This window comes from Macaca fascicularis, chromosome 2 (genome assembly GCF_037993035.2).
Source record: "Macaca fascicularis isolate 582-1 chromosome 2, T2T-MFA8v1.1".
NCBI classification, from domain to species: Eukaryota; Metazoa; Chordata; class Mammalia; order Primates; family Cercopithecidae; genus Macaca; species Macaca fascicularis.
In genome coordinates, this window is record NC_088376.1 from 117,984,100 (window position 1) to 117,999,944 (window position 15,845).

Below are 15,845 nucleotides of genomic sequence, written 5' to 3' on the forward strand. Positions count from 1 at the left end.
GCAGAGTTCCTGAAATGCAGTTGACAGGTAAGAAAAGAGTGCATGCATAGACACTTGGCCCTGTTTGGCACCACAGTGGTGCAAGATCGACCCTGTCTGGCCCTCCCCTCATCGCACTGGGGGTCAGTTTACACTTGTCTGGTTCAACAAATGGGTGGCAGTTTTCTCCTTCATGCCCAGTGTGGCCTCAGCACCTGTCTCCACAGTAGCCAATCAGTGTCCAAAGTGGCAACCTATGGTTTTGGGGTCTTAAAATACTTAGACTGACCCTGTATCTTACTTAGAACCTTCCAGTTAAATCAAAAGATGACCAATCTGGAGAGAAAAGTGAAAAAGAAAGCAGTATGCATGCATATATATTTTTCCAGTGTGCCATTAACCATATCTGATGAACGTGTAAAGGGGTTGCTAATCCTTAGCCTGCAGCAGAGGGCAGACTTTCCTACATTATAAACACCCACAACCAGCATGAAAGGCCTCAAGACACAAGAACGTCCAGACACAAGAACGTCCGGTCGATAAAATGGTAGGCTTGCAGGGTGACTAACACCAGTGATTTAGGGGAGAAAACTAAAACCACTTCCCCAGTTATTCATGCACTCATCAGCTTTTCCGGAGAAATGCCCTAACAGCCATTAAATCTGGCTGTGATTCCCAATACCCTCGTCTACGCCAGGTAAAAGAGCCGTGCTTAGTTCAGTACTGCTGTGGCCAGTGTGACAACAAATAGATGGTTCCGTGTGTCTGCAAAATGCCACCAGCATGCTGAGCCCAGCCCCAGCTGTGGAGATCAGTGCTTTTGCTACCTAGCTAAGGAGTGCGGGTAGGTTTGAGACAAAAGGTAGAGGAGGGAGAATTATAAAGTATAGGGGGATATGACTAGATTTTTGGTAAATGTAAGTAAGAAGCCCTTTCTCGTATCATGGATTGAGTTTTAGCAGCTTTGGAATACACACACACACACACACACACACACACACACACACACCATTCAATGAGAAGACAAATCCAACTGCTAACTAGTCTGCTATCATTTATAGAATTTACGTTGTTTACATGTATACCGTATATGTGTATACACACACACACACACACACACACACACCCCATTCAAGGAGGGGACAGATTTTCCTTTGCATCTCCTTTCCTTCTTTCCACACCCTCTGCACTTTGTTTAGGAATCCAAGAAGTCTACAGGGTAAATTCATATCAAGCAAAGAGTTAACTTTTCTACTCTCCCAACTTGGAGCAAATGTTTAGAGGCAGCTGACCTTGACTTTCCTGTCATTAAAAGTCCCTAGGACTGTCACCCTGCTGGGCTTCTCACCCACATCGGTCCCCTCCAAAGCCCTGTCCGTGAAACAGGACTTGGGAAGATAAAGATTGCCCTGGCTGAAGACTTCATGGACTTTCATTTTTCTTTTCTTTTCTTGTTTTTCTTCCCCTTGCTAGTATGAAGAAGGAAAAAAGCGAAGGAAACCTAACTATAGTAGCGTTGACCTCTCTGAGGTGGAGTGGGAAGACCGAGATGACGTGGTAAGTGATTTGTTTTCAGGCCTCGTGGAGAAGGAGCTGCATTGTACCCACTTCTGTACCTGGGGCGATCCCAGGAGTTGGCCAAGAGGCCCACTGAAGGGACACCTGGCCAAGAGAGGGACGTGGAGACGTGGAGACAATGGGCCTTTGTACCATGTGTGGAGTTTTATAACTCTCCGGCCGGTCAGTCCGACCAGTTGCAGACAGGCCCGCCACCCCAGCTGCTTGTGCAGTCTACTAAAACCATCCCCTGGCGGACGCCGGTCCCCTCTGCAGCTGATGACTCCAGCCTCCTTCCCAGCGCAGTGGATGGCCCCTGACATCTTCAGTGGAATCTGGCTGGGCAATAGCAGGCTCTGCCCGGTGCAGTCAGTGCCTGCAGGCCAAGCAGGCAGGTTCCTGTGCAGCAAGAATTCACCTGTCAGGACCTCATGGGCACAGCCCTTGTATTCAGAGTGCAGCCCAGGGCTCTGCAGGCTCACTTTCCTCCTGCTTGGTAGGCTGCCCATTTCCTGTACCTTCCCAGCCTTTCATTCTGCTCCGGCCTTGCTGCAATTGCACCCCATGCTTTTTCCCACATAGATTCAGCCTATGGTGCTCTATCAAAAGCTCTCCTTATGCCCATGACTTAACCCTGTCAAGTCTTCTTGGTACTTCCTCAATAAATCAGATTTGTTAGACACGGCTGCCTTTGTGTGAATCCAGGTGGACTCTCCTTAATTAAATCGTAACTTCCCAGGTGTTTCCATCTGGGTCCCTACTCTTCACTTTTTCTTAGGGTGTCTCTGTACCGAGACCACGTTTCTCTGCCCTACCCACCCCCAGATTCGTCTGGGGTCCTTTCTTAAGTTGCACTGTTGAGTTAGCATTGTTTCCATCTCTCACTGCATCCTGCTCTCCAAAGGGATGTTGAAGAGAACCGTTTGAAATCCCAGACTGGGTTCTCATGCCTTCCAGAACATGAGGCCAGCATCACGGTGCTTCTACTGCAGCTTTCCTTCTTTCCACACCCTCTGCACTTTGTCACCAGCTCAACTAGCGTAAATCTCTCATTTCCATCCTTGCCCGTAAAATGCGAGAGCCATACCTGTTTTAGAAATGTAACCTCTTTTCTTCTTCATCTGCACTAAGTCTACTACTTAAACCCAAGTTTAGACAAAATAACTTTGCCATTTGATAAAAGCTCCTTCCTCCTCCATACCCTTTTCCCTGCAAGCCAACGGCCTGACAGTGTCAGCTCAATAGCATGGTCGAGTTTTCTGTCTTCTTGCTCCTTAAACACTGTCACAAGGATCCGGTCAGTTCAGGATTGTCCTGCACCAAATGTGCCCAACCTGGCTTAGCGCAGTTGTGAGGAGTGCCACTCAGGTGTTAGACTCCTGCCAGGTTCAAATCCCACCTTTGCTGCTTGCCAGATGTTTGGCTTGGGTGGGTGATCATGCCTCTCTAGACCTCAGTTTTATTTTGTGTTCTTTGTTTTATTTTTCCCCAAGAAAATGAGTGTGATGACAGTTGTCCCGACCTCATAGAGCTGTTCTGAGGATTAAATGGATTAATAGATTGAAAAACAAAAAAGTACTTGCACCGTTCTGGGGACACAGCATTCTATAAGTGGTATCCATTATTAGTATTATTCTGACTTATCAGTCCTCAGGGGACCCTGTCATGAATGAATGTCCTGTGGATTTATAGTTGCTATGAATCTTTGGAGGGGACTTTCCATTTTTGCCCTTCCTCTTCCTTCTTCACTTTAGCTGTTGATTTATTTTTGTTTGTTTGCTTGTTTGTGACCTCACTGAATCGTCTCCCTTTTTGCGTGCTACTTGAAGAGATGTATGACTCCGCTTACTCCAGTCATCACCTGTGCCCCAGCTAATTTTCAGTGAGCGAATGTCTCCTTTAGTAATCACAGTTTGGGAACACCTTGTATCTCCTCATCCTACTTTCCTTTCTTGTTGGAGCCACAGGCATCGGATTCGCAGTCTCACATGCATGTTCTTCACTTCCACCTGACACCCAGGACTGCGTTCTCTCTGTCCGACTTCAGAGTTCCTGTGTTTCAAGCGAGTCCGGTGCTTTTGTTCCACGCAGATTGGTCTCTGGTTATCTCTTTGGTTTGAGTCTCTTTCGCCTTGGAGTATGGTGCATTTCTTCTCTATCAACATATTTGACTTGGGAAAACCCAAACCACCATTTCTCTCCTGGGGATTTGCACGTCACTAATTGGAGAATTCTGCAATCTACAGAAAGCATCATTGTGAAGTCTGCACAAAATCTCACATGTCCATGTGCTGGGCATTGGGGTTTGCACCTGAGTAGCAGAGGACAGGGTTTAGATCGAAATCTAGGAAAGACCATGTAAGCACAGCCCACTGAGGAAGAAGCAGTGGAGTCTGCCCGGATGCAGAGAACTTATTGGAAGGTGAGTTCTACTTCTCTAGGAAGTAGGCTCCTGAATTTAATAACCACAGTTATAACCTGCATACTTCCAAAATTGAAGTAAGTTCATATATACTGTTAAAATGCATATAAAATAGACTGGCTAAAATTAAAAGAAAAAAAGACAACAATTTGAAATTATTTAGAGGAGTATGAGCAGGACTTCTGTCCCACTCTTCAGGATGAGTTAGGCATCAGGTCAGGAATACAGTAAATAGAGCAGATCTTTGGGGTACTCATGTGCCAGCAGAGGATTTTGAGACATGCATAGCCCAGTCTGAATCGCCAGTGTAGATCCCCTCTGGGAAGGGAAACTTATCTTAAAAATAGCGTGTATCCTTTGGTTGTAACTTTTCAGAGATGGCACAAGGAATTAAGGATGATTTTTTTGTTTTGTTCCTATTAACTTTCAGTCATTCCCAAGCTTTCCACATTGAATGTGATTATATCTACTAATAGAAAAAACTCATATAAATAATAACTGCCATATATTAGCTCTTCCTATACACCAGTACCATTCTAAGTGATATACATGAGTGGACTTATTTATTTCTCACAGTAAACCTATGAAATGGGTGTTTTTGTTTTCTCCATTCTATAGGTAGAGAAGCTGAGGTAGAGAATGGATGTAATGGCCTAAGGACATAGAGTGTGGATTCTAACTCAGGCAACCTGGCCCACAGAGCCGTGCTCTTGACACTTGGATATTGCATAGAGAGAGCCCTTAATTCCTTGAGTCCAGGAGTCCTTGAAGACTCTATTTCAGTGACGCATAGTATATGGGTTATCTTCCTTTCGGGGTGCCGAAAAGATGGGAAGTGCCTTGCACGTAGTAGCTGCTAAACAGATGTTTGTCTGCATGGTATTGTTGTGAATACTGCCCCATAGATTCTGCTTTGAATCTAACTACAATGCCTTCCGTTGTGGTATAAGCCTTTTTTCCCCTACTACCCTCTAGGCAACTACATTGCTTCATACCCGTGATGACTCTGATGGAAAATTTCTCCGGAGTCTTTTTTGCCTGAAGCCCTATAAGGCAAAAAAGCCTTTTTCCTGGGGCATATTTCTGAGACCTTCTGAGAATCATTTATTTGATTCTTTTTTATACCCTTCCCAGAGTGTCTCCAGCTCATGCTTGAGCTCTGGACACCCAAACTAATCACAACACTCCCCCACCTGCTCCAAACCCAGGCTGACCCATAGGGGAGGAGGAAGAGAGAGAGAATGTTGTACAGGTTCTCCATGCCCAAGTCTGTTTTCCTGCGCTGGTTCAATGCTTGCTTGGGAATGACAGACCTGTTTATCCACTGTGTCTCCCTTCCTCTCTAATCCACCAGCTTGTCCGTGGTTGCATGTCATTAGGGGCTTAGAAATGCAGGCTGCCTGTGCACCAGAAAGGGTGAGACTCATGTTCTAATGTGGACAATGAGCCACCATTAGGAGCACGAGCTATCATTCCATAATCATACACACAACTTAAGGTGGCCAGTGAACCTCTGGGGAAAGCTGCTTTAATGAGCTGTAACATGGCCGGTCAGAGTAGCAGGCTAACAATGAAACAGGAAACATGGCTTCCAGCTGTAACGAGGTTGGCAGGAAAGTGGGTGTTTTGAGTGGTTATCCAAGCAGCTGCAGCTTCAGCACTGCAGAAGACAGACAGATTCACCAGGGGCTCTGGAGAAGCACATCTGAACCGGACAGTGCAGGGCCCAGGGGAAAGGGTAGTTCTCAGAGAGTAGAGAGGCTATCACTGTCGCCAGATAAGTATTTTCAGCTTGAGGAGATTTTACCTCTTATTTTATTGAGTACACTGTGGTACAAGCTGCTTTAATGTCTACTGCATTATCACACTTGCAGATGCTTGATATCTGATATGGAAAAATCAAGGTATGCCACTGATGTTTTAATTTGCCTTTCTCTATGTGTTAAGTTGAACAGCTGCACATGGGGTTTTTAATGACTACATAATATGCGAACATATGGGCACATCAAAACTTGTTTGGAAATTTTCCTCTGCCAGGCCGTTTGCATTTTTCCAGTTGTTCACTGTCGTAAATCCAGGCAGTGGCAAGTTCAAAGCAGCGAACATCACACCTTCCCTGCCCTAGGTGGGGACAGATTGCGTTGCTCTTCCCCATCACTTTGGCCTGTGTTCAGGACTCCTCTGCCATCTTACAACCTAGGGGTGCCACTGACTGTGATTCTGAGCAATTTGCTCCTTTTCTCAAGCCACAGCCTCCTAAGATAAAAAAGTGACATTTCTAGAATGCTCCAGCCTCACAATGCTGTATTCTCACAGGACAGTCTATTAAATCATCAAACTCCCTTTCTTCCTCTGGCAAGGAGGAGAAAACCACCTTCCCGTCAACCCTAGATCATAGTACTTAGAGCTTGTAGAAGAGTCTGCCGAAGTTAGGACCTCAGACTATGACATGGTCAATTTTTAAAACATTTTATTTGGTGTTTTAAAAGCTCAGAAATACTATATGATTTTTATATTAATGCTATAAAATATTTAATTTTGTCCAAGTGCTTTCTCTTCTGATTTGGGAAGCAGAGTTTAAGAGCATGGGCTCAAGAGGCAGAGGCCTCGTTACCCTGGGCAAACTTCTTATCTGTGTCTATTTCTCCACCTGTAAAATGGGGATAATAACAGCACCTCAGCAGATAAGTTTGAGGGTTTTAAAATCTGTGCCTGACACACAGTAAGAGCTCAGTAAGAGCTCAGTAAGTAGTATCTCTCAGTAGTATCTGAATTTCATAGGAATCTGATGACCTCCGTTTTTATAGCACCTGACAGGATCCCTCGGGTCTGGGAGTCCTCACTCATGAACACTTTAGACAGAATGAATGAACAGAAAGAAAGTGAGCCACAGAGAGGTCACGAGACAGCTGGCTTGTGTCAGTGGCAAAACTTGAACATTGATATCGTGATTTACCTCTTTACCTGCGGCTGTCTCCGTTTTGGTCTATGCAAACCTACAGGCAGTTAAGAGCAGCAATTTTCAACGTGGGGAGTTGGAAGAGAGGTCACAAAATCCATTTAGTGGTTCATGAGCAACATAGCAGCGAAGTCTACTAAAATAGGAGATGAGAGGGGCATCATCAGAGTAAGAGGTATTTCTTACACGGTTAAAAGTCAAAAAGTTTATCTTGGAAAGGTAAACATTGAGTTTGGGCATCTGCGTCAAGCAAACTCAAGTCCGAATCCTGATGCCTTAAGCTACTGAAAGGTGTCTGACACTAAGTGAAAATGAGGAAGATGGTAATGAGGATAACGATGATAAAGATGCTGTTGACTATGGTGTTGGTGATGATGGAGGATAGCTAACACGTATTGAGTGCTTAGGAGGCACCAGGCACTCTTCTAAATATTGACTCATCAGTCTTCACTACAACTTAATGAGATGGGTGCTGGCATTAGTTCCATTTTTCAGAAGAGAAAACTGAGTCACAGAGATGGTAAGTGATCGAGATAGCCAAGATCGTAAAGCTCTGACTCCAGAGTCCATTTCTTACCTACAGTGCCATCCTACCTCACAAGTAGGTTCAGTAAGTATAACCTGTTTTCGTTATGATTTCAGAAAAGAGCAAGACTAAAGGAGGCACCAGTGACCCTGGCCTTGGACACTCCCAGACCCCCATGCTGATTGTTCTGTGCTACTGGGAGTTGGGGGCGGGGTGCCATGGAGACACAGAGAGGCTTACCTCATCTCTAGTTTGCCTGGAGAGTGTGAGAGGAGAAGGTCCCAAATGGCTTTAGGCAGGCACCAGAAAGAGGAAAAATGAAAACCATGTTAAAGATAAATCGAGCCGTTCTTTAAAAGTTAGAAAGTAGACTTAATTAGGACCAGCTCTCCATGTCCAAAACCACAAAAGTTAAAATGGGAAAATATTTCCAGAAATGCCCATTATGTGTTGTTAAAAAAAATCTAGAGTAAAATATATGTTTTATTTTATACATGCCTCCAGCTAAAAATTATGCGTTTACTCACTCACACTGAAGATGAGATTGCAAACCCAAATCTACACAGCCTCGAATCAAATTTAGGTTGCTTGCTAGTGTTGCAGTTTTCTATCGGCCAGATCTTACTCAAGCTCCTCAAAGGAGAAAAGGGGCAAAGATGAAAAAGACAAGAGAGGGGTGGAGAGAGAACCTTTCTTGACAGGCTGTGGCATGTCAGCATTTGCTCCTATTCCATTAACTGGCCTTCTCTGTCGTCTTGCCTTGGTGCCCATGACGGCACATCTTTCATCACCGTGTCTGCTGTCCTCCTCTGAACTCATGGAAGGGCCACATGTAATTAGATGAGGTCAGCCGGGGGTGGGGGAGGAGAGCCAGGCTCACTGCTCCTAAACGGGACCTCCAAAAATCAGATACAGGGTCGCTCCTGTTCACTGCCTCATCAGCAAGGTCATTAATTGACCCAGATTTCTCAGGGAGCATTTAAAGATGATTCATCTTAGGAAAGCCTAACCCCTGTCTTCCAAATGCTTGGCCTTTTTTTTTTTTTTTTTTTTTTTAACTACTGTGTAGGAAAACGTCTTTAACTCGATTATGTTTTGAAAAGTGATTTCTCCATGACAAATCAGTACCCTTTTTGAAAACGTACCTCGTCCCCAGAGACGTTCTTGCTCTGCATTTTAGCAGGTCTCCAGGAGTTCACTCTCTGACTCCCGGGATTCGTCAGTATTGTCGAGGCTCTTTTGTTATTGTCTTGAAGTTTACACGAGCTCCCCAAATTGAAGATGAAGGTCACTTATTTATCGTTGTTCGCCTGTCTCCCATTGTACACGAGCAGTTGGGTGTTTTTTCTTCAGCTCTGTTTTCGAGGTATAAGGCTCCACGGCACACTGAGGATACAAGGTGTCCAGCTTACATGATAAACCAGGGAAGAACTAACACACTTTTCTTTTATCATTTTAGTTGAGAAATGCTATGGTGAATCGAAAGACGGGGAAGTTTTCCATGGAGGTGAAGAAGACAGTGGACAAAGGGGTACATTTTTCTCAAACATTTTTGCCGCTTAATTTAAAACAAACCACTGTGAAAAATTAGCTTTGAAAGCTATATCTGGAATAAATATCTTTCGCTGAGATCATTTTTCTCTTGTCTTTACTTATCTCAAACAAGATTCATGTAGTACTGTTAACCTGATCATAGTGTGTCCATTTATTTTTATTTATTTCTGAAGACGTCACTTAGCAGACTAACCATGTTTTCTTTTCTCTACGACTTTTTTTTTTTTTCAATCTAGAAACGGGTTTTGGTGATGACAAATGACTACTATTATACAGACATCAAGGGTACTCCTTTCAGGTAGAGCTGACCATAATACATGGACATTCCATCAGACCCATCAGTTGTGTTTGTACAAAACCTGCTGACACTCTCAGAGCTCATCATCTGAAGATAACCAAACACCCTGCCAAAAGGCTGGAAAGAGTGAGGAAGGGGCTTTTCCCAGGCTGCTTTTGTTTTCCAGAAGGGGGGGAGATGGTTCAGGCTCACCTAGGAGAACTCACTCAATCTGCCGTGGCTTTGCATCTCATTGTCAAACAACTATGCTTTGGGGGTTCCCGCTAAGGGTGAAGACAAGTGCAGAGGTTTACCAGGGTCCTTAACCATTGAACTTGCTGCTTTGTGAGTTCCATTTCACCTTTTATTTCCATGACCAAAAAAAAACAATCCTTCAAACCTGGAGGTGGCATATCCATCCCTACATGTTGTGCCTCTGTTTCCATTTCTCTGAACTGTCCCTGTGTGCTTGTCTACTTTTGAATCCTGTTGTTTCTCTTTGTAACAGTCCTGAAAAATGGCTTTGCCTCATTGCCTGCTTTCAGATGTGTATGTAGCATTCTAAAATTTCCCACTACTATTAACTTAGTGTTGTAATTCGTTTTGTAAAAATTTATTTCAGTAGGCCTGCTTCATGTTCTTGAACTGGTGTCTCAGGGCTAAGGAGAGAAGGAGTTTACTGACTATAGAATAATCTGAAAAATAAATTCTAGCATTGTTGTCCTAAACTGCCAAGGATCATGGGTGGATTCCATGTGGAACCAGGAGCAAACAAGGAACACATGAGCTGCTAAGTGGGTTTGCCAAGTAGTCTTTCTAAAGTAAGAGACTGTGTTTTAAAAACACAGTCTCTTGCTTTAGACAAAAACAGAATGGATCTTAAATCAAACCAGTGAGTGTGAAAAACCTATTAGACCAGGGAGAGGATTGGGCAAAGAAGCCTGCAACACCAATGCGATTACACTCATGTGGTAGAGGAAGTTTTTGGTTTTGCCCTTGAGAAGGGGTCAATTTCCTGAGTCCCAAACTCTAGAGGATGGAGAGACCCATCTCTGGCTGAATGCAGGGCAAGGGTGTATAAAGAGCAGGGTGCATAGTCCTTGGGAGGGCATCTGAGAGAAGGGCTTGCTGGAAGGGCGAGCAGTTTGCCACAACTCTGAAAACACAAAGAGTAGCCAATTGCTGCTGGCATTTCCAATCAGAAATGACTTTGAAGCAGCTGATTGAACCTAAGAAAAACCAACACCAGTGATAATCAGTGGGGTTTTGAAAGTAAACAGTTGGAAAAATTGTTTACAGATTATAAAATGGAAATGTGAAAAATGAAAAATTAAAAAATGTTAGCCCACAAGTCTATTCGAGTTGATGCCAGGGATTTCAAGATCTGCTTTGTCTCTCTGCACAGTTTAGGTGTGGCGCTCTCCAGAGGTCATGGGAAATATTTCTTCCGAGGGAATGTAACCATCGAAGAAGGTAGGATGCTGCCTGGCTCGTCTTATCCTTTGGTGTGGGCAGAAAGCTCGGGAGCCAGCTATTGAGTTAGCTGAAGAACTTGTTCATCTGTCCACACCTCTGACCAGTCCCTTGGACATCCCACTCAAACAAATGCCTACCTGATATTCTTAATACCTTCTTCTTCTCTGTTGTGCCTAGAATTCAGAATGGCAGGAATTCTAATTCAGGGTTGTGATTTAATTTACTTATATTCTGCTTTCATCCACGATGCTATTGACTGTGAGTTACTCATAGTTAACAGCTTTGTGGATGAAAGCAGAATATAAGTAAATAGGAATCATCCCTCAACTATATTCTTCTCATACATAAAAATTGGTACTTGGGAGAAATACAAATTTATGAAATAACTCATGCCCAGGGGAAACCATGAAAACAGAGATATGAGAGCCTTAGTCTCTCCTACACAGTTGAGCCACATATTTCACTTGTGTTTCATGGCACCCCTGGCTGCGATGGGAAATGTGACCATTTAAATGATTTACATAGGTCAGAGGGAGTAAGTAGCACCTTGAAGTTCCCAGACCCTCTTGTCTTCATAAAGCACAGAGGCACAGTAAACTCTCAGCAAACAGGAGCAGTTGTGATAGCTCTTTAAATTTTAAAATTGCTGTCTCACGTGCTGTCCTTTTCTTCTCCCAACTACCCGGTAGTTCAGAGAGGTTACCTGTCCCAGCATTAGGAGCTCACGGGGTGGTAGACATCGTCTCTGAAGGGCCCCACTCCCTGAGTTGCCTTGAGTGACTCACTTGCACATTAGGTTTTGCATATCCACAGAGAAGGAGTTGGCCCAGAGCAGTAGTCTTTCTGGATATCCATAGGGAGGACAGTCAGGAATAGGAAGGTCAATTATAAGCCAAGTTTTAATTGGTCAGAACTGATTATACACGCATGTGGTGAGCTTCCGGAAGCTGGGCCATCCACAGCGCTCTCAGGTGATGCCACAGGGCATGAGGAAGGAGGTGAATGTTCCCTGAGACGCCAAACTCCTAGATAGCCTCTGGTTTACTGCCAATGGTCCCTGCCCATGTTGTTTCAGGGATGTTGGTTTGTGCTTCCCAAGTAATTGTGAGATTGTATGGGGGCGGAAAGGAAATTAGAGGGGCTCACTGTGAGCTGGGCAGAACGCAGAATGTGCCCACCAAAGAGCTAACCGTGTGGTCTGTCTTCCCAGAGACACACCAGAGAACACAGGCAACTCTGACTTGGGCAAGACACTCTCCAGGATGTGTTCTCAGGATCATGTTTTCACTTCTAGAATTTTCTGGCTCTATGGGCCATGTTGGCTCTGTGGACATCACTGCCCATTAAGCCAGAAAATTCATGTCTAAGCCATGTGAGGTCAAACTGAAGAAACAACTCATGATCAGAACAATAGAAGGAGAGGTTATTAAGGGATTAATTGCCTCTCATGGGTCTGTTCCCTTGGTCAATCTTCAATACATGGGCTTGTCCCTCCCTTCCTGTCTCTCTGTCTCTCTCTCTTACACACACATACACATACACACACACACACACACGCATGCATGGAGACACAGATACAGTTGTTTTGCATTGTCTTTTGGATTCTTTTTCAGTCACTATCTTCTTCCTGTATGTTCCACAGCTGTGAGGCTAAACGGTCACATAGAATTTCAGAGCTAACTGTAACGACTATGCAAGAAATTAGCTCAAATCCTCAGCAAGGGGGAGAGTAGCTGCTTATCCACACAAATGAGGTCATATCTTCCTCTCTGTGTTGGTCCTCTGTAAATAAAAAGACTGACAATCCTGCCAGCTTTGCTGAGTAATAGAACTTAAGAAAGTTGCTTCCCCTTGGGCCAACTAGTAGAGGGTCTCATCATCTCCAGGAGCCATGGTGTGATTATTGTTCTGTTCTTGGAGAGGGAAGGAGTTCCTTGGGGTTGGCAACCACACTTCTATAGGATCTTCAATAAGGAATAACTCCCTACAGAATGTAGGAATTTTCCACATGCTTTGCCAATGCCAGAGATTACAAAGATGGCAAATAGGTAGATTTTGGTCAAAAATATAAAAAGTCATTACCGAGATTGAAGGTATGGGCTATAGTTCTACCTGCTGAAATTGTTTCTTTTATGAATCTTTTAATCTTTTTCAACACTTCGTATCTTTTGTTGTTGTTGTTGTTGAGATGGAGTCTTGCTCTGTCGCTCAGACTGGAGTGCAATGGTGTGATCTTGGCTCACTACAACCTCCGCCACCTCCCAGGTTCAAGTGATTCTCCTGCCTCAGCCCCCTGAGTAGCTGGGATTACAGGCGTGTGCCACCACTCCTGGCTAATTTTTGTATTTTCAGTAGAGACAGGATTTCACCATGTTGGTTAGGCTGGTCTCGAACTCCTGACCTCGTGATTCGCCCTCCTCGGCCTCCCAAAGTGCTGGGGTTACAGACGTAAGCCACTGTGCCTGGCCACTTTGTATCTTTTATTTGTATTGCACATGGTAATTGTTCAACAAATTAGAGCTTAGGTCATTATTGTCAGCAGTTCAAATCATCAGTAGATGTGATTTTTATCAGAAGGACCAACATCAGAGGTGAAAGAATAAGAGAACAATTAAATTTCCTTGGTGCCCTAGGAACCCAGAGAAGAAGCAGTCAAAAAGATCTTCCTGATAGATCTCATCTCTTCTGAGTTTCATTTATAGGTCCTGTGAAATACAGCCAGAGAGGATTTTGTGAATGATGTTGGGAGGATGGAAACTGCAGCTAGAAAAACAGACTTGACACCCTTAACCCAGTTTTCTGGGAAGGTACAGTCCCTTCTCAGGGACTTTGCACTTGTTATTCCTTCTGCCATGAGCACCCTCCCTGTCACCTACATGACTCTTCCTTGCCTCATTCAGGTCAATTTCTCAGTGAAGCCTTTCCTGACCTCCATAGTTACAATGGCCTCTTTCTTTCTCTCTCTCTCTCTCTCTCTCTCTCTCTCTCTCTCTCTGTCTCTCTCTTCCCGCCCCCCCCCCTCTTATCTCTTGGTCCTCCCTGTTCTTGTTCCATGTTCCCTTTTCCTTTTTAGCCCTCGCCACCATCTGATATGCACTCAAGTTAAATTTTAATATAATTTACTATCTCTTTTCTGCCAGTAGAAATTAAAAACAATGAAGGCAGTGATTTTTGTCTTGTTTTATTCACTGCTATATTCTCAGGGCCTAGAATCATACCTGGCGTATAGCAGATGCTCAGTAAAATTATAGAAAAAAGAAAGGAATGGGAGGAGGGCAAAAGGAAGGAAGGAAAGTTGTTTGGTTGGGAAAGCAAAAAAAGAAGAAAGGCTGCACAGATGGATGGATTGCACTAGGGACTAATCCCTATCCCATTTAACTGTTTTCTGGCACTTGTGAGTGATGCAGTATTACTTGTATCTCATGGTAGATATAACTCAAAGAGCTGACATGGCATCCCCAAGGTCATTCAGCCTATAGGTGTTGGAGCCTGGATATGCCCACTTGGATTATATGTTCATTCTAATGTATTCTCTATTTTCTGTAAAATCAAGCAGAATTGTGTGATAGGTCTAGTATTTTGCTACTTCTTTTACAGATTTGTATTTGAGAAGGAAACTGGAGTCCTGAGTGTAGTAAGATGCTATCTGTCATTTAAGAAACTAACTTCCCAAAACAGGCTATAAGCATCATGGGAGTTCCTGAGGTCATCATTCAGAAGTGTATGTCTGCTGATAACCCATTAAGATCAAGCCACTTAAAAGTGCAAAGAAACAGTAATCCTTGCAGAGATAGGATGGTCTGGAACCTTCTCTAAAAACTCCCAGATTCCCTGCAAGCACCAGCTCCCCTAGTTTTCTTCCCAAAGGATGACCATTTTCACTTAGGATCCTGTAACAACTAGCAATCTTTGCCGCTCAAAAACAGTTGAGTATTGACGACTTCATATTGTTCAACCTATAGTTTCACCCTCACAACCACACATCAATTAGGGACTATTATTCCTGCTTTTCACATGAAGAAACTGACATTCAGAGAAGTAAAGTAACTTGTTGACATCACACAGGAGGTCAGTGGCCTAGCCCAGTTCCCAACTCAGACTAAATGGAGCACCAGAGTGAGTGTTTCTAACAGTCCTGTTAAGCGTCTCCCTCCAGACTCATTTGTGTATCCTCTGTCTTCAAGGGGTTAAGGTTTTCCTGGGATGAACAGCCAGGGAAGGTAGCTGTGCTGGCTGAGTGAGGTGGAGATGGGGAGAGAGTCCTGCCTGGAAGGGAACTCGTTTATTTTGCTCAGAGTCCCTGCTCCAAGGCAGGTCCCTTAGGGTTGATGTCTACCCTTAACCCACCCCACAGCCCTACCCTAGAATATCTGAAGCACACAGGAGGATTGGGGAAGTGGTGCTTACTCATGAACCCCTTCTCCTTGACCCCTAGGCCTGCATGACTTAGAACATCCCGATGTGTCCTTGGCAGATGAATGGTAAGAATTAAACCATCCCTCCTTGACTATGGCATCCTTCGTTGCCCTCTTTGATTCTGCATGGTTTGTGCTCCCTTGCCCAGTTTTCCTGGTTCCAAGGCAAAGGAAGCTGTAAATATTGACATGCTCTTCTTTTGGGCCATGTCATGTTCTTAGGTCCTACTGCAACACTGACCTACACCCTGAGCACCGCCATCTGTCTCAGTTGGAAGCGATTAAGCTCTACCTCAAAGGCAAAGAACCTCTGCTCCAGTGTGAGTATGCCTTCAAAAGTGTGTCATGTTTTCAGGGGTAATGGTGGGGAATGAACTCAAAACTATTTTTTGGCCTCAGTTTTTAAGGGAAGCTTTGCTTTGGCAGAGATTATCAGTCACATGAAATCCAATCAAATATCTGCTTCCTGTAGGAACAGGAGAAAGAATGTGGATTTTGGAAAATTGCACAGAATCCCCAATCCTGGTTTAACTATTTGCACTGGGCTTTGTCCCCTTCTGAACCATTTAGTCAAGCAACTGAATAGGATGGAAATGTTAGAACTGGAAGGGACTGTAAATATTTGCTCATCTCCCTTATTTTGCAAATGAGAAACCAAGGCTGGAAGTAGGTTGTGTTTC

The 15,845-nt window shown here is 44.1% G+C and overlaps 1 protein-coding gene across 8 annotated transcripts in view; it reads left to right on the plus strand.

Moving 5' to 3' along the window:
* Positions 1–15,845, plus strand: part of CACNA2D3 (calcium voltage-gated channel auxiliary subunit alpha2delta 3) — a 931,957-nt gene that overhangs the window by 733,500 nt on the left and 182,612 nt on the right. For 5 of the 8 annotated variants that reach the window (XR_006695842.3, XR_010585145.2, XM_045384857.3 and 2 more), the window contains 6 exons: positions 1,453–1,536; positions 8,903–8,974; positions 9,234–9,295; positions 10,680–10,747; positions 15,186–15,231; positions 15,388–15,485. Coding sequence is in view for 4 of the 8 variants with exons in the window: in XM_045384857.3 (XP_045240792.1) it covers positions 1,453–1,536; positions 8,903–8,974; positions 9,234–9,295; positions 10,680–10,747; positions 15,186–15,231; positions 15,388–15,485 (430 nt within the window). In the remaining 4 variants the exon portion in view is untranslated. Of the gene's footprint in view, positions 1–1,452; positions 1,537–8,902; positions 9,073–9,233; positions 9,296–10,679; positions 10,748–15,185; positions 15,232–15,387; positions 15,486–15,845 lie in introns of those variants that run through there. The other 3 variants (XR_012431274.1, XR_012431275.1, XM_074032505.1) reach the window with 2 other exon arrangements.